Source organism: Microtus oregoni, unplaced genomic scaffold (assembly GCF_018167655.1).
Source record: "Microtus oregoni isolate MIOR12 unplaced genomic scaffold, Mior012 000018F_ref0000195, whole genome shotgun sequence".
NCBI lineage: Eukaryota > Metazoa > Chordata > Mammalia > Rodentia > Cricetidae > Microtus > Microtus oregoni.
The window spans coordinates 12,438,700-12,466,115 of NW_024543077.1; the positions used below are offsets into that span (position 1 = coordinate 12,438,700).

General features: G+C 37.0%; 1 protein-coding gene across 1 annotated transcript in view; it reads right to left on the reverse strand.

Annotated features, from left to right (window-relative positions):
* The window catches only part of LOC121458931 (semaphorin-3D-like), a 185,034-nt gene that overhangs the window by 20,247 nt on the left and 137,371 nt on the right, over window positions 1-27,416 (reverse strand). The window contains exons 9-14 of the mRNA XM_041668359.1: window positions 18,779-18,893; window positions 17,548-17,617; window positions 13,672-13,816; window positions 5,082-5,304; window positions 3,370-3,458; window positions 1,791-1,832 (exon numbers count right to left, since the gene is read on the reverse strand). Of these exons, the coding sequence (XP_041524293.1) occupies window positions 1,791-1,832; window positions 3,370-3,458; window positions 5,082-5,304; window positions 13,672-13,816; window positions 17,548-17,617; window positions 18,779-18,893 (684 nt within the window). The remainder of the gene's footprint in view (window positions 1-1,790; window positions 1,833-3,369; window positions 3,459-5,081; window positions 5,305-13,671; window positions 13,817-17,547; window positions 17,618-18,778; window positions 18,894-27,416) is intronic.

Below are 27,416 nucleotides of genomic sequence, written 5' to 3' on the forward strand. Positions count from 1 at the left end.
TTTTCCACAATTCTCTGAAATGCTTATGGCAAATGGCTACACTTTCCTCAGCACTCTCATCATCTTTACTAACTTCTTTTCCATCCATGAAGCTCGAACCTTTTTCAGCCTCTTACCTCTGCTGTGGCCTTTGTTTTGCTCTGAATCATCATTTGCATAAATTGTTTGCAAGGTTCTAACTAGTTTTCTAATGCCAGCTTTTCTTCATAACCCCCACCTCTGCAGAGGACCCACTTCCTTTTCCACAGACAGATCTTTCTAAAAAGATGGTCTTCTTCTGACATTCTCTCGCTTAAAAACCATAAGAGCTTTTGTTCTTAAGCTGTTAAACATCATGGGGGACAGGTAGAGCCTGACAGCTCACGCTTCCTTCTCCAGAGTCATCTCTAATTTCCTTTCACCTTAAGTACGTATGTTTTGGATCAACTTTTATACACGCTTAATAGAAACAGGTGTAGACCTTCATTTTCACATTCTTAGTTGCTCATTCTATCTAGTGAACTGTATCATTCATTTCTCAGTCTGTCTCTTTCTTCTCCTCCCAACCCCTGGTCTTCCTGGCTCACTTTCAAGTTACTTTCTGTCCTTTGTCTTTGTGGTATATGCTTCAGTTATTATTCTTTGTTGTCGGTGTGCATCCCCATGTCAGCTCTGTCCAGCTAATCTCCTGTTTAGCGCTACAGCCCTCATTCTTTTCTGTGTCTTCAATGCACAATAGCAGAGATTCAAGTACTAAAAGTTATTGAATGTGTAATTCAATGAAAAGAACTCAGAAGCAAACCCATTTAGACTTTCCTCTAATGGAACTACTAAGCTTAAATGTAGCAATGCCCTACTGTGGAACCTATATTAATAAATGAGTGTCTTAAATCCTGAGGGTTTTTGTAGTGTAGGAATAGAATGGTAAGACTAAATCTAGTCAATGTAGATTATACTATAACTGAAAATCATATTATATATATTTATGATTACTAAAATTGACCATTAACACTTACATCACTTTGCTTAAAATGTTGGCATATTGCATTCTGTTTAAACTTACAGCAGGAAGGGGATATCCGACCATGGTAGAAGAGGGAAAGTGCTTGTCTAGTATTTACAATGACCTAGTGTCAATACTTAGCACTGAAAAAAAGGAATCCAGCTTTTTCTCATGCCTGTCAATAAACACAGTACTTAGGAGGTAGTGTCTGAATTAGATTATAAGATCCTGTTGCCCCCTGCACAAAGTACAAATTAACTTTCTTAATAAGTGTAAAGCCCTAGGTTTGATTCCAAGTATTACTAAGCAAGTAGAATTAATTAAATAAACATTAAACTCATAACAAGCAAGAGAGTTTTCTAGTTGAGAAAATTGGTTCTGAGAGTTTGCTATTGAGTAAAGTGTTGAAGGTTGATTCTTCTGTGATGTGTACCTTGGTTCATATTTGAAATTCTAGGTTCCCTAATTAAAAAACCCCTTTCAAGCCTTGTGATTGGAATCTTAAATATGTGTCTTATGATGTGAGCAGAAATACAATTTCAGGAGAACAGACACACACTCATTTTTTTCAGAGGCAAAGAGAGCAACAATATTTACTATTCCATTAATATTTTTCTCTCCATTCTTTCAAGGCAAGGCTGAAATAGTGACTTCTGATCAATCAGAGGAGAAACAGACAAGCTTTAACTTTCTGCATTATTAATAACTTAACTTCCAGTCTCCAATTTCAATAGACTCAGCAAATGAACTTTGATTCAGGGAACTTTTGACATTTGAAGTTAATTGATAAACAGAAATTACAAAGTACCTGCTTCAGAGACAACTCCATGTTCAAGATGGCTGTTGGGTACTGCAAACAGAAGCAAAATGTCAGTAAATACATTTAGAGCTTTATATTAGTCAGTAGGCTGCTTTATGTCAAACTTGGTTGTCCAGACTCTCAATGAGAGGAGAACATGACCTTACTACTTGCCGGTTTCTTGCAGTGTGTATTCATTCTACCTTACTAGACACGAGGAAAATGCTTGAAGTATCTTATCAGAGAGAACCTAGCCAACTGTATGAGGAAATGCTGGGTTGAAATGCCTCCTAGTTATTAACAAGTTTTCACTGTGTTCTAAACCTGCGTATCTTCAGGTTGGCATATAATTCACATGAGTGTTGATAAGAAGATCTCCATGATTATTTATTGCTCCATTTTGATGTTACTTGTATCAAAGATTCAAAACTTGTTTAGGTAGCAGAGTTTGCAAAGCTAAAGTTCTGCTGCTGCTGAAAACAGTTCTTATGTGACTTCTCAGGCGACATTATTTGCGGCTTCATGATAAATTAAAAAATATAGACAGACAGACAGACAGACAAAAACATAGATGGATGGGAGGATAAGAGGAAGAGGAGGAGAAGAACACTTTGATCACAAAGCTAACAGTCAATTCTTGCCTTTAAGATCCATTGGGGAAGATTTATTATCTTACAATTATGTGTCTGTTCATGATAGAAATTCCCTGAACCTCTGTTCATTCACCCTTATGTTTGACATCCGCTTTTCCCTTAGGAGCCACCCAGGATTTTGTTTTGGAAGAGGCCAGATAGCAGGTCTTGTTCTTGTTAACTTCTTGACCACTATTATCATCAGAATGTAAACAGGATCCTGGAAACCTCAGCATGATAATTAACTTTAGCCCTTCACAGAGGAGGAGTCTCTCTTTCCAGGCAATGGATGTTTACATGGAAACAGTTTTTGATAAACTTCTTTAAGAAAACAAAAACATAAAAGAACATATTTCTAAGAAATATAACATTATTTCTAATGCCTTATTTTTCATGAAATAATTCTAAGTACCACAGAGTAGCTACAAGGAATTCCGGTCACACTACAATGTATTTATTGTTAAAAGAATAATTTAAAACAAAGAACTCTTCCTCCAGGCCTCCTAATTCCCTTCAAGAGGCAAGAGGATTGTGGCAAGCGTAACTTGCTATCATTGAATTTTTTTTCCAGTACAGCAAATCAGGACTTTTATACATGATTCATAAACCTTTCCAGTTCTCTCAAATTCATTTGGGGAAAAGTTGCAAAGTTCATACAGTAGAAAAGCATCTGGGTAATAGGAGATCCCAGGCTTTGACTCAATGTGGCCACTTGACTGACTATATGCTTGGAGAATGCAGTAAGAAGACGCAACCAAGCAGCTTCTTTCTGTCAGTGGCATTTAGCAGCAGAAGTGAGTGCCTTTCACACTTGCTTATGTCCTGTTCGAATGCTTGGCCAGAGAAACAGTGGAAGTACATTTCAGTGACTTCTCCAAGGAAAAAGAGAGAGAAAAGACAAAGTGTGTGTCACTGCGCAGTCTCAGCCTCTGTCCTGAGCCCTGAGCCCTTCTCACCTTGAACACCTGAAGCTCCTCCAGGACTACCTCTTCCATGTTCCACTTCTCCTTGGAAATGCTGACAACTTTGAGGACTGTTCCAATGTCTGAAAAAAGACACGGACTCCTAACACCACTGTTTAGCTTTCAATATTGAGTTGAATGAATATGTCTAGAAATCTTAAAATTTTCCTTCTCATTTGCCCAAATAAAGCCGTGGGAAATGAAGCCGGCTGTGAATGTCGTTTCCCTTTTAGAGCAGATTCTTATAAATAGATTAAAAGTAAAATACATAGTATTTTCGTAACTGCATATTTATGACTAATTTATTATTATTTGAAATAACAAGTAAAATATATTTTATTTTTTAAATGTTAAACTTCTAAAAGAAAAATTACATAAACCTTTTTATTTTCTCTTCAGTCAGATTTACATAGTGATTATATCTGTTCAATTATAAACACTAAGAAAAAGATATATATAATTTTCTAAAATGCTAAAAAATGGACCAGAAGACATTGGAGACCATTTCATGGGGAAGCTTACTAATATTTCAAATACCATGTGCTTTCAGAATAATTGTTAATGAGATTAAAATTTAAAGTTGATTCAAGTTATTTTGACTCAAACTTAAAAGAAGCTATAACTTTAGTGAAATATAATAAAAATGATGTTTAGAAAAGGTATCTTAAATAATCATATAATGAATGAAATGTGTCTCTGTAGCATGCCAGTATAAAAAGATAATGTAACATTCACTACAAACATAAAAAGAGAGTTAGCATTTTGCAATTAATCTATTGAAAATATGTTTTTAAAATTCTGATCAGGGAGCTTGAAAATAGAGACCTATAGTAATTGCAGAATGTGTAGAAAGTGCCAAGATTATTTAATTTTCAAAAAGTGACTCTAAGATGTTCAAAACTGCTAAATACATTTTTATAATACATAATATACTTTTGAAGTCCCCTTATTTTTCTCAGGAAAGGTTAGGTAGTACCATCTAGTGGCTGAGTGCTCTTTATGGTACTGAATTGCTAAGAACCTATGAATGAGCTTTGGATGACCAGTGCAAATTAAATTTAGCTCATGAGAATTAATAACGTACTAATCAAAGTTCTGACCCTTAAATAGTCATCTCGGCAGTCTCGGAAATGGAGCATCCCCTAGATTATCTGGGGTTTGCACTTGCCATCTGAAACATAATCAGGCTTGACAGCTGGTGACAAAGGCCCTAGCTATGCCATGATCTTTCTAAATAAGCTTAATTTCTGCAAAACCAGTGTAGTGCTTAGATGTTAAATGATTCTGTTTCACATCATTGAGAATTTGTTCTAATAAATACCAGCATTTAAAATTCACTAATTTCCTATTGCAAAAATGCTCAGTTCATTAGGTAGCATGTATATTACAATATCAAGTTCTGAGGGAACATGCTGTCTTTACTGCCACTAAAATGATGTTATTCCATAATGTTTTTCTTAATTTTGAGAATCACCAAATAAGCAATAATACTTTGTGTGAAAATGTATGTATATAAAAATATACATATAAATGTATACATGTATTTGTGATCATCATTTGAATGCACAGGCTAAACAATTTTAGGAAACATTGTATTAACCGATCTTTACTTGATTTTGGCTGACAAATATTTTGGAAGTTTTTGTTTTCTTCATCCATGAGTGATCACTTCAATTTCTTTGACTGTAAGTGTGGTTTGAGGGTACCTGTTCCGAGAAACATGACATCATACTGTCCGTCTTCAGCAACAACGTGATCCACCACTATCTGGGTCAGTCTGTAGTCCACATTGATTCTCTTGAAGGTAGGTGCTCCTGCCACTGGGTACACCGACTTATACATCACCGGGTGACGCCTTATGAAGCTTACAACATCGTCAGGGAAGTCTCGGGTGGATTTAATCAGTGGATCATAGGTTTTGCTTGGACACTGAAAAGAAATGCATGCAGGAATAAGGCACCTGAGAGCTGCATGCCGTGGATCATAGCAAATAGATGAGCGAGTGGAGGACTCGCACCAAAAAGCAACAAATACAGTCTACCTCCAATGGACTGAAATCTGAGTCTCTTCATGTAAACATCCATGATTAGGGGACGTTACCTGAATTTTCTAAACTTTCCCCGATGTAATCTTACTTTCTGAAAGAGATTATGGTTTTGAACAGAAATTAATTTTTCTAATCGGCAATTATGACACATCCCTGTAGTTCCAGAACAGGGTCCATGCAGGAGTATCCAGGCTCAGGGGCAGCCAAGACTAATGCAAATAGGTCAGCCCATCCTTTATGAGAAAATATCTCATGACCCAGCCCCCAATTTTCCAATGGTGGTACTAGAAACTTATATGGAAAAACTGTCATGAAAATTATCTATGAATTCAAGAATGTGATGGAAAACTTTATTTTTATATTTAAACAAAGTTAGGACTCCCTTCCGATTTAAGTACATTTATTAAAAAGTAGAAGGAACAAATCAACATGTCACAAAATTCGCTCCAGAAGAGCTTTAATGGTTTGAAATTACAGCTATACACTTCTGCACTGCAGCTGTGAAAATTAAACTCTGTCCCATCCTGCATGCTCTTCCCCTAAGCCTGGGCTCTGTGAATATATACCCCAGGCCACTTCCCACCTCTGCCTAAAACCGCTTCCTGGGAGCTCATATTGAAAAAAAGAGTTAGCATAAACTGCCCTCTGGTGGTCAAACTTAATTTATATCAAGCACCACTTGATATAAATTCACTGAATTTGAAGTGCAGTTATCCAGACTAGGGAAGGAATGACATTACCATTTGAACATTTTACAAAGTATGTGTTTTTTCGTAGCAGGAATTTAATTTACGTTTCAAAAGCTGTATCCTAGAAAGTTGCCTTTAGTAGGAAAACATTATCACATTTTAAATCTTAATGGACAATTTTTTTTAAAAAAAATAGAAACTATATTTAATCAATGCAAGTTTATAGAATAAAATGAAAGATATCAGAGAAAACACCCACTAAAGGTATTTTAGAATTATCAAAATAAAGTAAAACTAAAACGAAACAAAAATTGTAAAGTTTTATAAAAAAGATGACACAGAATAAAATTCCCACTGGTGAAAAGCATTTAAATTAGACATTAATTGTAATCGTACCTTTCTTCAAAGTCTCCTCCTTGACCAAGAGGGGCATTATTAGCTTATGATCATGAAGGAACTGATCATAAATAGCTTTTAACTCCAAATTTCATACCAATAAAATCATAATGACCCATTATGAAAGACAGTGTCTACCCAAGAAGTTGTACTAAACATTTAAAAGACCCGTTAATGATTTTCTAATTAATTTGAGAGTCTCTATCTTCTACAAAAGTTTTCATGTCTTCCACTAAGAAACTGATCCTTTGCTGATGTCTAGCCATTTGTCCCGGGTTCTCACGAAAGGGATATGTCCTGCATCGTCAGCCATTTGCATGCTGCCACTGAATGTCGGTCTGAAGATCAAAGTCTGTGTTTCCCTCACTGCCTTCTGCATTTCCCTTTCACCCAAGGAGAATCTGTCAACTGCACTGCGGAAGGAGCCCTTTATTAAGTAGACTGAGTCAGACTTCAAAAGGAGATAGGCACAGATAATACTAAGCTTTTTGCCGACTAGAGATGCACATTTGAGTTTTACTCGGTGGCTATTTCTGAAGGGTCTCATATCTCTTAACATCTTCAGTTCAATCTGATTGATTTATCGTTAAAAGCAAGATTTTGCCTGCATCGCATGTTGGAAAGAGCCCTTCGGCTTAACTTTGCATCTGTAGTTACACAGTAGCCACAGTTTCAAAGTACATAATTCACAAAAGAAGATGCCCAGCTGCTATGTAGGGAAAACATTAAAGAAAGTCACATAAAGGACAAACAAACAAATTGTAAAGAAATACCACATCTAAGAAAAGCCATATTTGGTTATTAATTTTCCTTTAAGGATTCCCACTGAAGCTGCATATCCTAGGTGTTACTGTGGGACATGCATATAATCTTTTAAATTCGCAACCATTGACATCATTCATCAAACTATCCCACCCCACAAAGCATCTTTAGTTGCTTCCTGTGCTTTCATGGCATGCATTTGCCGCCTATGAAAAACAGGAATTATGGTCGGTTACCCGATTTCTCTTTGCTCAGTTTAAACATCGAGAGAAGAAGAAGATTGAACAGAAAGCTCTCAGTCAGGCTTCAAAACGCCAAAACATTGCTGGATATGTGCCCGAATTGAAGAGAGAAGACAGTCCGCCTAGACAAACCCGGAGATGCTAGGGCACGGCCCTCAGCATCCCGCCCTGCTGTCTTGGCTGTGTCAGAGGGCTGCAGTTGGCTAGGTGTGTCCCTGTAATCATTGGCAGGTCTGGGTGGTTGTGTAGGGCTTTCGGGAGGGCAGCGGGAAGCGGTGGATAAGAAGAAAAGAAAAATGTTTTTTTGAGAGACCGTTGTTGTGGCAAGGCACCAGACAGCTGTGAAGTTTATCCGCTCATCACTGTCAGCTGCTTTCTGAGCTCTCCAGGTCCTGTTTTCTTCTTAAGGTAATCAGAGGAATGAGGAGCGTGAGGGAAGTCATAGCTCAAGGAGAGACCAAACCGGGGGAAATAAACAGGGCGATTTATGTGTGATAGGTAAAAGAAATACTTTTTTTTTTAGTTTGAAAATGCACATTTTGTAAGTAGAATTTTATCCCCCGATTATTCCTCTAAAGATCAGTCTGAAATAGATCTGTAAAGAAAAACCCTGTATTAGGAACTACAGATGGGGAGAGGCGATCTGATTAATATATAGCCGTTGGGGTGTAGTAACAAAAAAGACCCTTTATTAGTGATTGTGTGTGTGGGGGGTGGGGGAGATCTGCCTAATACATAGTCATTAAGGTGTAATAAACTATGCAAAAATTAATCCAAAGAACTTGAACTTTCTGAACCTTGCTCCCTGTCCATCAGATACCCTTTCCCTTACAGCAATTCCCATAAGAGAAAAACCAAAATATTATTGCATATAGTGGGTAGTTTGAAAATTGGGGACCCGGTTGAGAAACCAAGGTTGTGCCTTTTAAACAGCCGAAAACCAGGGTGAAAAGTGAATATATGTTTAAAATAAGGGGACCCTGACTGTTTCTGGAGAAGTAGCCTAGATCTAGTTAGTCGTGGGGTGGTTGTGATGTCTGTTGTGTCAGACTCCTTGAAGGTTCAGGTTTAGAATGATGTACATCTCGAGGTACAGTGCTATTGCCAACTTCGCAACCAAGAAATTCACAAAATTCTCCATGAACAGTGTCCACCTGGAAAACGAAAGCTATGAAAATCAATGATATTACCTTCGACTCCATTTAGTCTCAAACAACAAAAGAGAGGATTAGTCGGAAGAATCCTTTGTTTTGATAATTAAAAAGCAGCCAAGTAAGTTGACTGTAAACACAGTGGTCATTTCGGAAGTAATCAAAGGTGAATTACTATTTTTACAAAATTTGAAAACTGGCTAGAAATCGTTTCTGGGTAGTGGATCACATGTAAAAGTCAATGTTCTTTTCAGCTTTGGACAGAAGAATGCTTTAAAACTGAAATCTCCTTCTCAGTCAACAATGGGCAGCATTTTACATATTAATATGCAAATTACAAAAATTCCTTACCAGGAGTTGGGGAATAATTCAGTCCATAGAATGCTAGCCACACCAATGTGAGGAACATGAATTCCAATCCCAGGCAGCCAGTTTTGTTTGAACACACTTGTAATGCCAGCATTGGAGGTACAGAGAAGAGGATACCTAGGGCTTGCTGGCAAGATATAAGACAGTACTGGCAATTTTGTGATCTCCTCCAGATTCACCGAGAAAGCCTTCCTCCAAAATAATAATATACAGAGAGTAACAGAGAAAGATACCCAACACCAGCTTCAGAATTCCAGATGTACATACACACATGTATATACATAACACGTACAAAGTAAACACAGCAGACACACACACACACACACACACAAATTCCTTGTCAACACAAAGTAAAATTGCAAAATCAACTTCTTTATTTGCTAAAATTGTATTGAATTATTTCTAATAGATCAAATCTCAAAATTGAAATCATCCTTCACAGATCTTCCTGAGACTATTGTTTTTATCCTGCATTCAGTTTGGCTTTCATATCTGATTTGTACCATTCTTTGTTTAACTTCTGTTTTGATGTTTCATTTCAGTCAGAACCTCACTGCACCAAACAAACAAACAAGTTAAGATCCAACAAATTCACCTGAGCAAAACATGGTTTGCTAGCTGATCTTTCCAGACACCAGAGGGCAGAAGAATCACATGGGGAAAATCTCTGTGACTTTGCAGGTTTATTAACTAGTCATCATGGACTAGGAATTGAGATTTGGCATTGATCCACAGTGGTACAACATCCTACCTAAACCGAGGAAATTAAACAAGATAAAATGGCCCGTGCCTGTAAGCATTTAACTAAGGTCCCTCCTGGGATATAAACTCAGTGTTCAATCATAAAAGTAATATGGGTACAGAATATACAAAACCAAAGACTCTAACCAATGTACAAGAAGCAAATTCTGTATTCAGCAAATCTTTCACTGAAGTTAGAAGTATTTCCCTACGTTAAAATAAAAATATCAAGTGTTGCAAGACTACGGAGCCTCGTTATACTTGTCTAGAGGACAGACCAGGCCTAGCAGAAACAATTCAAGATTCTAGTTGTAAGTATTTATGAGAGTGTCAGTCATAAGCAATGTTCAGTTGCAATTTTAAATAAAATGTCTGAATTGAAGGAAGACCATAGCTGTATAGTTTTGTACTTTTAATAAGCACAGATAGGAGAGTACGGCAGAAAATGATATAAAATAAATATAGTTTTAGATAGGGTATGTTGGCATATATTTGTGAGGGAAATGTTAAGAACAAGGTAAATATTATATGACAGGACAAGGGAAGGACTGACTGTAAAATTCTGCCCAGCCAGCCCTTTCAGTCTGCTGCTTGAGTAATATGAGATTGGGTATACTATTTAATTATTTTGGACACTAATTTCCTCCAGTGTAATATGAGGGTGAGTTATGATGTCTCTATCACTCATTCTAACTCGTACATTCTCAAATTTTACAAGGGTGGTCACTTGATAGTCTGTGAAACCTAATTTCACTGACTTTACGAATGTGGTTATTTAAAGTGATAAAGTTCATTTGGTAAAAAGCACTTGTGTAATACATTTTCACATCAACTACATGATATTCCCAAATCAACATCAGCATTACAATTTAAATTAATTTATTTTCAATAAATAAAATATTTGCAAGGTAGAAACAGGATGATCATTAAAAACAAAGAAAATAGTAAAGAATCATTGAAAACTAACTGAGCAAATAAGGAAAAAAATTTAAAAACGTAGGCATTCTTTTCGTCATTTCAAAATTTGGTCATAACTATTTTGAGGGTAGAGCAGCAGATATCACCATATTTGACATATTTTGTTTTCTCTTTTATCACTGATGAAAAACACTAACCTATGCATCTTCTGGTTTGTGGGAGTCACTAATTGCCATTTCGGGGAACGACTGTATGCTTACAAGTGTCATGTAATAAGTATTCTTTTTTTAAAAAATTTATTTATTTATTAAAGATTTCTGTCTCTTCCCCGCCACCACCTCCCATTTCCCTCCCCCTCCCCCAATCAAGTCCCCCTCCCTCCTCAGCCCAAAGAGCAATCAGGGTTCTCTGCCCTGTGGGAAGTCCAAGGACCACCCACCTCCATCCAAGTCCAGTAAGGTGAGCATCCAAACTGCCTAGGATCCCCCAAAGCCAGTACGTGCAGTAGGATCAAAAACCCACTGCCATTGTTCTTGAGTTCTCAGTAGTCCTCATTGTCCGCTATGTTCAGCGAGTTCAGTTTTATCCCATGCTTTTTCAGACCCAGGCCAGCTGGCCTTGGTGAGTTCCCGATAGAACATCCCCATTGTCTCAGTGTGTGGGTGCACCCCTCGCGGTCCTGAGTTCCTTGCCCGTGCTCTCTCTCCTTCTGCTCCTGATTTGGACCTTGAGATTTCAGTCCGGTGCTCCCATGTGGGTCTCTGTCTCTGTCTCCTTTCATTGCCTGATGAAGGTTAATATTCAGGAGGATGCCTATATGTTTTTCTTTGGGTTCACCTTCTTATTTAGCTTCTCTAGGATCACAAATTATAGGCTCAATGTCCTTTATTTATGTCTCTTACATATCTCTCCCTTTTGCTTAATAATTCTAATCCTCACACTCCTGTCCTGGAACGTGCAAATTTCACCCAGGCTGGGCTCCAACAGATGTTGGCAAAACTTGCAGTTTACCACAGATGGCCCCCAACGTTTGGCTTACAACAGCAAATTAAGTAAGAAGTTATATCCCAGGCGAGGTGGGACTTTTTCAGTGACGTGGTTGCCTGAGAGTCACCCTGGCTCCTGAAGGAAATCTTCACTCATGTAAGTGACACCAGTAAACCCATTGATCTCCAATCTAGCTGGAGATTGCAGATATAATAGTTTGTTCTTTGTTTTTTGGTTTTTTTTTTTTTCTCTCAAGGGGCTCTTTCTGGTGTTTTCACATTTCCCCAGAAAAAGTCACCTTCTTTCCAAATATATAAATAAATAAACAGCAACATAATACAAATATAAAATTATCCACATAAAAAACAAATACCCTCCCAAATAAATTAGTTAATTAAAATAAAAGAATAATGAATACCTATTAGTTAAGACAAAATATCCTGGAAATTTTTCATATTGAGAAATAAAAATAATAATAGAAATAGCTGCATGATAATACATACAAGTTCAGTTATACTATGTAACATGAAATCAGGAAGATAAGAAAGCCCAACTACCAATATTTCACCTTAATAATAAGCACAAAAGGGCTATATAAAGTAGAATTTAAAAAGCTAAAATTTCTCTTGATGGTTATTTTAGATGTCTTGGTGGAAATATTTAGTTTTCCTTAAGTAGACATATAGGACATTAACCTTTTTGATACTAAGGTTTAAGGAAACTTGTTTATAAAGCATATATGGACGTGTGCTCTTCAGTTATTTTTGGGTACATGTGTGTGTGCTCATGTCTATGTTCACATGTATATATGTTCACCTGTATATGAAGCTCAGGGTCAATATGGGTGTCTTCAATTGCTTTATTTTTGAAGACAATGTCTCTCATTGATCCTGAAGCTCAGGAATTTGGCTAGATTGGCTGGCCAGAAAGCCCAAGGGGTCTTCCTATCTTTGCCTCCTCAGAAGTGGGAGGCATTACAGACGTGTACTACAGCATCAAGTTTTGTTTTTTTGTTTTTGTTTTTGTTTTTCCTGAGACAGGGTGGTTCTTGGTAACCCTGGCTGTCTTGGAACTCACTCAAAGACTGGCTTTGAACTCAGAACTCAGAGATTTGACTGCTTCTTCCTCCCAAGTGCTGGGATTAAAGGCGTGCATCATCATGGTTGGTGCATCATCCAGTTTTTTATCTGGTATTCAGGGATTTATCCACAGACCCTCTCGCTTTCACAGTTACTGGGAACCATCTCCCAAGCCCATTTTTAAGCAAATGCATAAATTATAAAATACATTTTACTTTTCCTCATCTGTCTTTAAATATGGTTTACACCATTTGAAAATAAATATGGACTAAGATGAGTCCTCCTCCCCTCCACCTCCCCACTCTTACCAGTAGCCTCCCTATGTAGCCTGCTTAGGGGCCAGCTGCTTAGGGACCGGCCTCAAATTCACTATCTTCTTACTACATCCTTCAGGCTGCTGTGATTACAGGTATATACCATTAAATTTTCTTGTACTCTAAGTTATTAAGAATTTCTTCTACTCTAAGAATTGTATATTATTTCAAAGTTCAGCATAATAAATAAAAAACAGATGCATATCAAGAGCTTTTAAAAGAAGAACTAAGAAATCCTAGAGGCATATGTAAAATATATGCAGAGATGAAGAAACAAAACAATTATTCATTTGACATTTTCATGTGATTTTGCATTCTGGACAACTAAATTGATATATCCAAGCAAAATTCTGTAATAACATCACAATACAAACACCAGAACCTAGTCCACTGTGTTCCTTAAAACTTAAAGTTGTCATTCAAAAACTTTTAACTTTACTTGAATAATAGAAATAATAATACATCACTATAAACAAATACATTATTTCAAAATCAACAGTAAATGCATGTGGTTTTAAGAAACGTCAGAGTTGGTAATAGGAGAATTAGGAGTTGAGTGGGAAATGAGGGAAATAATTCAGTTATTCAGTTGGGTACATACCGTTCCTGGTCGGGGATAAGGTATCCTTCCCTCATACTGGACCCAGCGATGGTCTGCACTTTCCTTATGAGCATAGGGGCCATTAAAAACAGCTCTGATGTCAGCCATACTATACACACACACAGCAGAGCCCTTGAAGATGGAGCTGAAAGAAAGGAACATGATCCAGTCATTCACCCTGTGTGCTCATAACTGCACCCAAGAGCTTTGTGGAGAACAGATGCACATTCTAGTTGATAAGCATTGCCAAAATATGTGTCTATGTCTTGAAGGAGTTTGTAGGCAAGTAATTGTGATTGGCATGTGAGGATGATAACTCCTTACAGGTGGGTAATGGAAGTGTACAGCAAGTAGGGTGCGGAAGTGGATCATCATGGATCCTCACAGGACAGGTTACAACAGTGGTTCTCAACCTTCCTAACGCTGTGTCCCTTTAATAGAGTTCCTCATGCTGTGGTGACCCCCACCATAAAATAATTTTCACTGCTACTTCATAACTGTCATTTTGCTACTGTTATGAATAACAACGTAAATATCTGATATGCAGGCTATCTGATATGTGATCCAAGAGGGGTCACAACGAACATGTTGAGGACCAATGATGCAGAAAAACTGTAGGCTAGAAATGATTAAATATGATGCTCACTTACATATTGTTTAGTTTTTTAAATCATTATAATACTTACAAAGATATTAAAATGTAAGAAGTTATTTATCTGTATTTAAAACAGTAATCATTTTTAAAGGCCATACCATTTATCTAAGGTTGTCAGACTCATTGCAGGTGTGTTTGCTGACTTAAACATTTTCTTGGCCTTTGTCATTCCACTAAAAGTGCGTGCATGTCCAGAGTTTGGATAAGGAATTTGTTGTTCACATCATTTTGTTAAAACCATTTTTAAGGAAGAAATAAACTTTCATTGCTTGAACTGGGCTTATGAATTGCAGTCGTCTACTTAATTCTTAATGTGGTCATAATCATGTGGTTTTAGCAAACATATTAAGCAGCTAAAATTTTCCCAGGAATTCTAAAACTGTACAAGACAGAGATGACAACTGTTAGCACCTTTCAGGGATTTCTTTTTTGCTTTATTCCTGGAAAGTAAAGTAAATTTTCTTTGAGGCTTACTCTTAAAACTAAGATGGACCTTTCTGACTGAATGAAGTTATTCCTGTTTTACACAAACTAATGATTCTTCAGCATTTGGAAGCTCAGTCATTAATAGTCTTGGAATGGTGTCAATGGGAAACACCAGAAGGTAATGGTAAGCAAGCAGATAGGAGGAAAGTGATATTGTGATAATAATCACATTTCTGTCTATTATATTTTAAATAAATAATGCACCATTATCAAAGGGTAATTATGTCTTTTCACTAGACAAAAGATATGACATGCATTCTAAAATGACCTCAGTCTTCAAGGCAGCATTAAAAATAAAACAAGATAGAACACAAAGGAACAAAGAGCTGTTTTGTAACTTTACACCCTGGGTGGGCAGAAATTTGATAGGAAAAAAATGAAAGAAGTATCTCAGGGCTCTGTCTCCCTGGCACATATCTACATCTGTGTGTGGAACACACATCAACTTCAAAGATGAATTTTGCATGGAAAGGGGCCAAGAAAACTAGAGCTGAGATACTTGAGCCACTGCAGGCAATTGCTCCTCTTGCATTTTTTTTAATGTTCTTTGCACATTAATAGAAAAATGGATTCCCAAACAGCAGCTCTTGGGGTGTCTTCATAATATCCACATTAAAATATTTTTCTCTTAGGTCCCACAATTGATCAAATATTCTTTGTTTGCTGATATATTTTGAATCCTCAAAAAATTCAAGCTTATAAGGGGCTCACCATGGAGAGAAAAATACGATAAATTTATTCAAATAGAGACACCAGAGTCATTTCTTTCATTAATAAACAGTTAAGGGAAGATACATGCAAAACCAAGAAGTATTCTAGACATACTGTGAAAAGGTCTGTGTCCCTTAAACAGAGTCAAAAGGAAGTCAATGAATAAAACAGGATGAAGAGAAAAGAGGCCACACCTTTATAAAGGGTTTGTAGATGCCACTACAAACTCTTGGAAGTCATGCAATCTCAACGATATTACAAGGCAGCACTATGCAGAAACCAGACAAGAACATAGGTATGAAAATAAGAACAAGCTTTAGGCTGGCGTTATTGATAGGAATTGACCACTAATCTTAGAGAGCAGTTCAGTGGACTGCACAGAGCAGCCACGTCTACTCGTTAGGGTGACAAGGGGGTTGTGATATAGATGGTTTGAAGTCAACAATGTTCTGTCCTTTGATGGATTACAGCTTCATCAATTAACTCGGTCCCTCATTCGTGTATTTCTTCCTCTATGGTTACACATATGGAAAGCACTAATTATGAATATTATATGCATATGTTTTTTTACCTAACCATTTTATACTGTGATTTCATATTAGAGATATGGCATGAGCACAGGTGAGTCACTGATGCATTGGGTATAGCAAAAAAAAAAAAAAAAAAACCCTGAAAACAGCAGGAATGTACTGGGGGCTGGGTGAACGTTATCTGTGGTAATTAGGATAGAGCTACCATGCTGTGATGAAAAGAACCAATATGAATACATTTCTAAGACACTAAAACCTGGTCCAATGATAAAAATATTTATGCTACACAACTATGAAGTAAAATTAAAAAGAACATACAGCTATTGTAATAGTTTGAACATAAGGTACCCGTAACAGACTCATTTTCTTTTACATAACTGTTCCCAAGTAAGTAGTGCTATTCTTTGAGGTTGGGAGGTGGGACCTTGCTGAGAAAGTAGGTGTCTGGGGAGTAAACCTTGATGATTATAGCCCCACTCTGCTTTTGGCCCTTGTCTTGCTTTGCTTCATAATTTTCTCAAGTGTGAGCAAGCTCCCGGGGCACGTCATAATGAATTACATCTTGGAAGGGTGAGTCATTTTGCTTAAAAATTGCTTCTTTTGAGTGTTTGGTCACAGTGATAACTAGAGTAGCTTCTAATGCGGGGCTAGAGATGAAGCATCGTGGGCGGGTATTAGCACACAAACGCCTGTGAAACAAACTAGTTGACAACTGTTTGGCTCCTATACATAAAAAAATTTCAAGGACAAAAGCATTCTCTTTGGGGCTGGAGAAATGGCTCAGGGGATTATATTTAGGTTTCCAACACCCAATGCAGGCAGTTCACAACTGCCTGTTAATCCAATTACAAAGTATATATCGTATCCGATGCCATATTCTGGCCTCTATGGGCATCCGCACACACTTGTATTGTATCTGATGCCATATTCTGGCCTCTGTGGGCATCCGCACACATTTGCACTTAAACACACATAGACACAAACACATGATAATAAAGTATATAAATAAGAAAGCTCTTTTTAAAGCTTGAAGTAAGAGTACAGAATGGACTGGCATCAGACTGGCAAGATATGAGAGTTTGACATGGCCACAAAGATCCTCATTATTCTGCCCAGATAAACATACACAAATCAAATAGGTAGCAAATAGGTGTGTCAGCTTCACCAGGCTAACATAGTCAACTATTCAAACAAAAGAATTATTACTCAGATGAATGTATTTAATAGATACATTCAAATTCCATGATCAGCTAATTTTAGTGAGATGATCTTTGATAATCTGGGTGAACCTGATTGAATAAATTCACAAACATTATAAAACCCAGCTAAAATATGCTCAGATTCTATCACTGAAGTAGTTTGTGCTATGCTGAGAATTCAACTCCCTACCCTTTCCCAATAGCTTGACTTTTGGTTTTTTGGAATTGCCTGGCAATACTCCTTAGAATAAATATCTTCATATGTTAGACAAAAAAAGACTTGTGTTCAACCTACCTGGTTGTGGTAAAGACTCCATATACTACAGGATTTCTTTCATCTCTCGTAGGGAGTAAATAAATGTCTTCTGTTAATGGAAAAATAATTATGCACCATATACTATTGTTTTGCAGTAGTACATTTGCTTTTTAATAATATATAATAGTTCAAGAACTCTAAGCAACACACAACATAAAGATGAATCACTACAGTATTAAGCACTTAAGGGTAAAGGCTTTCTCACAAGCTATGTGACATTACCTCTTAGTGAGATGTGTCAACCAAGGGTAAATGGGATGACTCAATTGGCAGTCTCCATGACTATTTCCAATAAAGGGTTTGTGATTCCAATTAAAATGGAAACCAGAGACCAAAGGTACATTTTACCCAACAGTTTAAAAACATGTTATGCTGCAGTGGGTTGAGCCTCGTCTGTCAATGTGAAAATACGAGCATGTGCAGTGGATACAGCATTAAAATGGCTTTTTAATTGAATTTTATTGAGTTCTACATTTTCTCTGCTCCCCTCCCTGCCTCTCTTCTCCCCTTCAAGACTCTCCCAAGGTCCCCATGCTCCCAATTTACTCAGGAGTAAAATGTTTTACAGAATTATGTGAGCTATGGGTGTGTTTATTTTCAATATGAGTAAAGCATATAATACTGAGGAAATAAGGAGAGGACGTAACCATTCTGCACGCTCGAAAATAAAATTAGAAGATAAAAACTAATGATGTTGACTTTATGTGTAACTAACATATTTTCAGAACTAGATTTTAGAGGACTAAAAAAAGAAGAAATGAAAAGAAATCTGTCTGCAGTCTCTCTAAATATGTTTTGAGTGGATGACCACGGTCAACAAATCTTCCACACTCCCCAGCAGAGGGCATCCTAGGAACAAGGAATCCACCCAGACTCTTTCCATCTGGAGGAAGTTGATTACACCAACGAAAGAGGAAAGAATGGTTGGACTTTCTAGCCTATTGGTCTAAATCTTCTAATTACTGCAATTATACATCCTTTATTAAATTTGAGGTTCTTTTGAATACAGACATACTTCGAATATTGTGCCTCCAGACTGAGGGCAAAACATAAGCTTTGCATGTGTGAATGTCATTTAGTAACAACAATTCCTTCAGGCTGCATTTAATTGTGAATGGATGTATCTGCCTGATGATGCTAGCATAAACACATGAAGAATTACTTGATGAAGTCCAAAGACTTTTCTAAGAACAAGGGACATGTGACTTACGCAGTTCATCAAAATGAGTATCAGCCCCATCACTTCCAGGAATTGAGCAAATCAATCTCGCCTTAAGAAAAGTTGTCCATTTGTTTATCAGACTTCGTTGCCCACCTACATCATTCTAAAAGAAAGGGAAACAAAAAGGTTAAAAAGTTACCGAGAGGAATCTACAACTAACTAAACCTGGCCAGGTTTACAGGTGGTACCTTAGGAACACGCCCTTTTTAAAAGGCACTACTCAGTCATGGAAAAGTTAGTTCCTCACTCAACCAGAAATGTTTCCTTACGGTTAAATGAAAGCAACACGAGCATTTTAACCCTGGTGAATGAGTGAATGCACACAGAGTGCAGTAATTAAAGCAGCCTGGGGCCAAATGCTGTGTCTGCCAAGTTTTCGTTCATGACCTATAAAATGCTAACACATCTCCAGTTTGTCATTGATAAAACATGCTTAATGTCTTGAAATTCAGCTATTTTGATGATCAAATGGAAAGTTTTGTGTAATGTGTTTAGTATAGTGCCAGGCAACTTGGGTTCAATAGTTGTTAGAATGACTTATATGTCATATTGGTACTTAAGAACCATGTTTTCATATTTTCAAAATAGGCTTAATTATAGAATAAAAATGGTCTTCCGCAAACTAGTGTAGTATTAATTAATTATCGAAGAACCATAAGTATACACACACATGCATATGAAAATAATTCTCAGTATTAACTTACATTTTCATACATTACTTCTTCTCAGAAGCATTTATTTAAAATAGTTTTAAACATTGAGCCAAACATAGACATCCTCTTCAAATAAACAGAATGACCAGAGTGTCCCTTTATACATTAAATTTATAAGAACATAAAAAATGTTTTCAAATAAGCTAGCTTTTTCCTGTGCTCATAAAGAATAGAATACAAATGATTCATGGAATGCATACATTAATAATTTATTTCAATCAAAATTATTCTTAGATACATTTTCCACTATTCTACTTACATTTAACAATGCCATATAAATCTTTTGTCTTTTCTCATCCCAAATTCTAGAAAACTAATGAAAAATTTAACTGAGAAGTTTGGTATTTGACTATCGAGTACATACCTTCTCTACTTAATGTCTTTAATCTAGACTAAATTGAAGGAGAATGTCTGGATGACAATTCTAAGTAAGAAAACTGAGTCCATATACAATATATCTACACACATATATCTACACACACACACACATATATATATATATATATATATATATATATATATATATATATGTACCCATATATACTGTGTTCTTCAAAAAATGAAGAGGACACAGAAGGAAGACCAATGAGCCTCCTGTCTTCAGAGACCATACACCAAGTGCAACTCACTGTGACTCATCTCTTTCATTCCTTCCTATTGAACAGGGATATCTCTTGATCAACCAAAAGAAGTATTCTTTTATTTATTTATTTATTTTAGATTTATAAGATACAACCATATAAATTAAAGGATAATTTTAAACTTTAAAGGCATCAATCTTGAATGAAATACTTCATGTACTTAGTCAACAAATCATAACATCTAACAGATTTTTGTCTCACTCGTTTTCCTTTTTAAAAATTTAACACTGAGTCTCATTTTGTGACCCTGACTGGCCTGGAACTCACTGTGTAGATCATCGTGGCTTGAGCTAGCAAAAAGCCACCTTCTTCTGCCTTCTGAGTTCAGGGATTAAATGTGTATCACTGCCCAGCAACTATCTCTTTATAGCTTAATGATTCTAAGGCATTATGAAGAATAGAATAGGTCTGTAATACACACGAGCTTATGGTTACATATATAAATAATCATACGTATATGCACAGACACAATAAAAATACAATTGTATAAACAGGAAGCCCTTAAATTCAGGGGAGACAGAGGAGGAAGGCTTTAGGTGATTTCGTTGTTGTTGTTTGTCATCCATGCAGTTCAGATTTTCTGCATTTGATAATAATAAAATCTGCAATAGCATTAAATTTCTAGCTAGTTTAAGCTAGCACTAGAAACTTCTTGGTGCCTTCGCTGAATAGAATATTCTTTTTTTTTTTTTTTTTTGGTTTTTTGAGACAAGTTTTTTCTGTAGTTTTGGTACCTGTCCCGAAACTAGCTCTTTTAGACCAAGCTTGTCTCAGAGACCCGCCTGCCTCTGCCTTACGAGAGCGGGATTAAAGGCGTGCGCCACCACTGCCCGGGCGATTAAAATATTCTATACAGTACCGCCAATCTGGTGCTTACTTAATTAATATATGTTTAATCGTTAAGAAATAAGTAGTTTTACAAAGAAAACAGGATAAATTCTTTAGAAAGGTTTGGAGAGCCACGGATGGAACCTCTGCTGGAGTTTCTGCACACGGGGAAAACGAAGAGAGGTGTTTGGGATGCGGCAGATTCGATTCTCCGTCTTGTTAGTGACAGGCAGCGCCAGGGCACATGTGGAAAGATGAGATGAAATAACTCGGGGGCTGGAAATTAGGGAAAAAGTACAACAAATAGAGCAATGCAAAACATACTGAGAGAACCAAGACAAAGCCTGTTTCAATGAAAACTGGGATCAATTAAACTAGTAAAGGAAAATGTTGGAAAAGTAAATTAGGGAAAGACCAAGAGAGGCTTTCATAGAAGGCCAAGGTGCCTGGATGTTATTAACTATACAGTGAGGAAGTACTCAAGGATTGCAATTAGAAATGAAATGTAAAAATCATATTTGTCTTTAAGAAAACCACATAGCAGACTATATAATGCCTCTCCACTAACAGGCATGTCTATAATTGCTCTTAAATTTCTATTGCGTATATTTACTCTCTGAGTATCATTGATCAAACAATATGCTACCTATTTGATGATTCTGATGCCTCTGAAGATGTAAAGGCAGACTTATCTAAATATGGCTTTTTGAATGATCATATCTCAGAGTATCATTCTTTTCTAATCCTGGTGTATCAAATGTCAACAAGAGCCCATATTCAAACATTTTCCCTATTCTACTTTCAATTCTTATCTATGGTAAAAATGAAAAAAATCTAACCCACTAGCTCCAATTTTGTTGATGAAAAGGGGAATGTTTATTGCTTAATCTGATGAATAAAAACGTGCACGTTTTTAAATGGAGCAATCTTGCCTTGTCTCTCTATCCAGCAATCCTGTCAAGTTTCTTAAGGAGCTCATGATAAAAACAAACAAACAAAATAAACCAAGTGAAAGCTTCCTGCTCTCAGCAGTGCAGTGAGCACAGCTTTGGCACAATGCTCTCAGTAAACACTGGAGGACTGAACATTGACTTTCAGAGAAACCTGGACCACAGCTAGGCAAGTCCAGTGCCCTAGACTTTGTATTTCTTCTGCAAGGAAGCATCAGTCAGACTTTCTTGCCCAGCTTTCTGCCCCTGTGTTTGTTTGCAAATCCACAAAATCCCCTTTGAGAACTTTTAGCCCAGAAGAAGGCTGAGCAAAGATAATCACATTTGTCCTAAATTGTCACAAGTCTACTCTTCTTTGTGAAGCTCTACAGAAGCCAGCGGTCTTACCAACACAAAAGATTTATTATTGAGATGTCAGACTGGGCAGCTCCTGGTCACCGGTCGCTTCTGTGTGCCTCCACTCTATTTATCAGGAGTGCTTTGTTGTTATGCCCTCTGCACAGAGATGCACATGAAAGTAACAAAGAGATGAGGGTAAACCAGCCTGAACTCTTGTCCTCCCAAGGGTGATGAAGGACAGGGCCTGTGTGTTGTTGTTTGCTTGTGGTTTAACAACAGATTATGAATTATTTTCGTCTAGTAGATTAGTCATCATATACCCTAATGGATAGAAATTCTTTCTTCTGTGTGAGCAAATTTAGGTTTATATCAACATTAAATTGCCATGCAGAGTAGCTCAGGGCAATCACACATGAGGTTTTACTGAGTGTGTCTTGTGACCTAAGACTCACAATACTGGGTTCATATGCTAAACAATTTTATTTGTATAAGCCACCCAATTTAAAGATCTCTCAGTACTTTATATTGCCACTTTCACTTATGCTTAGAAAAAAAAGATATAAGGAAATATATTAATTGACATTAAATTGTATTGCTAAATTCTGAAATCAATAAAATCAGGAATGTAATTGAGAATATATCGAAATTGTATGTTCAAGGGATGGAGATGTAGTGAGTTAGTAGAATGTTCAAATTGTATGTAAGAAGATTGTGGAATCTTAGAAATTATGAGTTCAAGAAGTCGCATGTGTTATACAGGCAAATGGCTAGTTTTCTTCTCTGCCCTTGTTCTTAGCGGCTTGTGTATGTATATTTTTATTTTGACTTCTAAGATATCTCAACTGTTAGCTGTTCGTAGGTAAGGACAAAAGATCTTGGCTGTCAAGCTACCTGGAACTTACTTGAGATTCTAAGAATCAGAACAGACTTCGGTGTCTTTGGATACAGTAGGGAGCAGGTCTCAATAGATCTGATGTTGGTCAAGGGAAGGGGAGTCACTATGAAAGGCTCTTTTTCTAAAGACACACATCTCTATAACTCCATTCTCTCAAGTAAATAAATAAGGCTATGTTTCATGTGGCATGTCACCCATTTCTGTGTGAGTTACTGAGGCTTCACCTTGGTTTCTACGACTCACCTGACAGGATTACCCAGTATAACATCATGTAAAGAGTAACTGAAGTAGTCTTCAATAAAATTGCAATTATCTCAGTATAACATAGTGGTGAGAACAGCTTTGTTATTCTCAAATGCACCAGTCACAAGAAACACAGTCACAACTGGCTGAAGACTGAGAGTAGAAAGCAGGAAGAGAAACATTGTTTCCTCATCAAGGCTTTGGTGACCTTATTCTAGGTTTCACTTTATTTCTCTAATGTTATGATTACAGTTTAAATCTTCCAAGTCTAACATCTTGGAATTTTCTTTACCATTTATATTTACCTACATAGAATCATGTAGACATGTTTTAAGTTTCCAAAAACCAGATTCTCTCCCTAGAAATAACTCAGTGCAGCCTGAGAAAGCACAGAGAGGAACCAGCATGGCAGTTGCTTTGCGGGAACCATCATCTTCTTGAACAGTGGCATTTTTTAGATTATTCAATAGCAAATCTCAACACAGAATTAATTAAAGCCTGCTAGATGCAACTTTTTATGGCAGATGGCACATAAGGTAAAGAATATGACATACTGAATTAGAGAACCCATTAAGTCAAAATCACAAAGGTACTGATTCCCCAATTCTTCATGCTATCTTTTTGCAATGGTCTGTAGATGGGCCTGTGTATTGGCCTCCAAGAGACAACATCAATGGTAGAATAATATTTTCATTTATTGAAAAAAAATGCTATGAACTTTACATCACAGTTCAAAACAAGGAGAGTTTTGCTAATTCCAGGTGTAATACAAGAACAAATATTACTGATGACAGCAACTGGAGAGAAGAGAACAGAGAAGATGTCTATTTTTAAGTGCTTCAGAAAATTCCCCTCTTTGTCCAAAAATACAAATGAACGGCAGTGGATAAACACTGAAATTTTAACCAAAGGTAAATCCATAACTCTAACTCTTATTGTCCTAATTTCTTGGAGTATATTACTCTTTGGAGGTCTAAGGATTGGGAAAATCTGAATTCCCTCAAAGTAAGTCCATTAACACTGAGCAGTGTTTTTGTTATTTTTGCTTGTTTGTTTGAGACATCATCTTAGCTCAGGCCAGCCAGAACTCACTATGCTGCAGAGAATGACTTTGAACTTCTGCCCCTGCCTCTATCTCCCCAAATCTGGGGTTACAGGCATGCACCACCATACCTAGTTTTATACCATGTTGGGTATAAAATGTCCACAGAGATTTTCAAGGAAAAGTTTTCTTTCTGTTTTAGGTTTCTTATTCGTTTCCTAAATAATATTTATAGTCAACTGCTTGAGATTTGCCATTGCAGAACATCAGTGCAAAAAGGAGAAAATATTTCTCAAGCTAGAGATCCAGGAGAGTACCAGAGATGCGGAATGTGGATGCCACATTATGCTAAAGAGCTTTGTTTCTAAGCACCAGCAGGTTAAGTTCGGCACAGGTAGGCATGCTCTCAGGTCCTGTCAAGGCCTCCTGATTGTCGCTTTACAAGCTACAGCCAACATCATAAATCCCTTCCCAGGAATTTCTCTGACGGGAAAAGCAGATGGAAGTGCCACAGAAGCACATCTGTAACTGTGGGCACTAAATCTCTCACTTAGGTTGTCAGGGACGCACCGAAAGTAAGCACGCAAACCACAGCCCTGTAGAGATCAATAAATACAGAGAGTGTCACCAGCCTTCAAAACAAATCTTCAAAGGCAGCGATTGTCCAAATAGGGCCATATATCAAAATAGACAAGGTGAGCGGAATGGAAGCAAACAGCTATTCATGAGACCCCTAGGCAAGTTATGTGAAAGGGCCATCCAAATTGAATTCCTGGCGTGGACACAAGGAAATGCTCAAAACAAAAAGGGAACTGGCATAGCCCGCAGCTGGAACCTAGACTGGGCTGCATAAGGAAGCCTGCCACAGTGCTTCCAAAAATGAAGGGAATCCACGTGTAATCAAAATAGCCTTGAGGTGCAAAGCTGCCAGCTAGCCTCGCTAAGGGACTGGCATTTCTACACATTAATAAGGGCATGCGCGCATGCGCGCGCACACACACACACACACACACACACACAGGAGTGCGGGGAGAGTGTGTATGTAGGTATGATGGTTTCTAAAAGTACTGAACTGCAAAGTTAATAGACAGAAGTCTCTCTGTCATTTTCCTCATCGGCTGTGCCTGATCATCCAGTCAGTGTGCAATTTCTCACCATGGAGATAGAAATAATCTACCACGAATGACAGAAATTCACCGGGGTGTAAGATGGCCCACTTAGTACTTCAAAATATTGACAGTTCAACAAGACTGAACAATTAAATAGAAATCAACAAGGATTTTAAAAATCACTTAAATCTCAGCACCCTGTTTTAAATTTGAAAGGCTTGCTAAATAGTTGGGCTAGAAAGTTATGATGTTACAAAAAGATCATTTTTTAGGGGATATGCCCTTGATGATGGAAATCATTCTTAATTTGAAAGAAAGTCTTCATATAAAGGTATTCTTCTGAGCTATTATTGATTAATAGTGTCATGTGAAATTAACATACCAGTTAATTGATACCTCTCCTTTCCACATATCTCAGCCAAAATTCATAGTTCTTATTAATAAATATTTATCAAATATGGTTTCAAGGTACTTCGATTGTGTTCAAAAATACTACACATTTATAAATATAAGTATTTTTAAAAATAAGAACAAAGCAGAGAGCTGGAAAGATGATTCGGTGGTTTAAGCATTTGCCGCTCTCCCAGAGGACCAGAATTTGATCCTAGCGCCCATCTCAGGTGGCCCACAACACCCTGAGTTCCAGCACCAGGGGACTCAATGGCCTTCTGGTCTCCCTGTGTTACTGCAGATATGTAGCATACACTCACACTGAAACACATTTAAACATAAATAAGAATAAAATGAATCTTTTTTTTTAAAAAAATGTGAGCAAAATAGCAGTAGTTTCTGCATTTACAATTAACAAAATACCAGCTAGACCTTATGTCACACCTCTGAATTCCAGCACTCAGAAAGTAGAGATAAGGGAATTGAGGGATTTTAAGGTCAGTGTGGAATGTACAGCGAGTTTCAGGCCAGCCTGAAAATACTATATTCAATTCAACAAAACAAATGGAAACATAATGCAATTCCACTGCTTGTCAAAATACTTTGGTACCTAATCCACAGGATACCACGGCCACCTTCTTCAGCTCATAAGAGATATTAAGTTGAATATGTTCTGAAACTATGTATGTATGTATGTATATATATATATAATTTATAAATACATATTATTTATCCTATACATAATGTGATATGTTTATATCATATTATTTTTATCATATACATAATGTGAGTGTGTATTTTCAAGTACTGTGGGCAGAGTTTACATTCATTACATGTAAGTCTCCTATATTAGATTGTTACATGCTCGCTCATACCCTGAAATCCATGTCAATCATCCATTGAGCATATGCCACATGTAAATCCAATGCTCTTATTTAAGCATTACATTTTTTGATGCAGTAGTCATAGAAGATGTGGGTGTTTGCATTGTGTCGCAGTATATACTGAGTTGAATGTTTCTATCCTCTGGGCAGAGGTTATCAGTTATATGTTGACTGTCAAATTCTGGAGTTTTTTTGGCCTGTAACATCATTGAAAACTGCTTTGGTTTCCTTGTTCTTTCTTTTCTCTTCTCCTCCCATTTATCCACATACTCTCTTCCCTCTCCGTTCTGTTTTATTTGCCTGCATCAGTGTCTGAAGGACACAGATTCTGGATGCGTGGTGCCCCCACAGCAACTGAGTTTTTATAAGGACATCATTCCAGTGACTTGTGATAGCTCTCCTACCCATCCCAACATACCACAGAACAAATTCTTCTCACATTGCTTTTGTGGACATTTATATCTTATTTAAAATTGCACTGTCCCTCTGGATTCTGTCTGTATTTCATCTTGCTACAAGTATTTCTGAACAGTTTTAGTTACTTCCATGACTCAAAAGCCGACACATACTGCAGATTTCACACTCGAGAGCT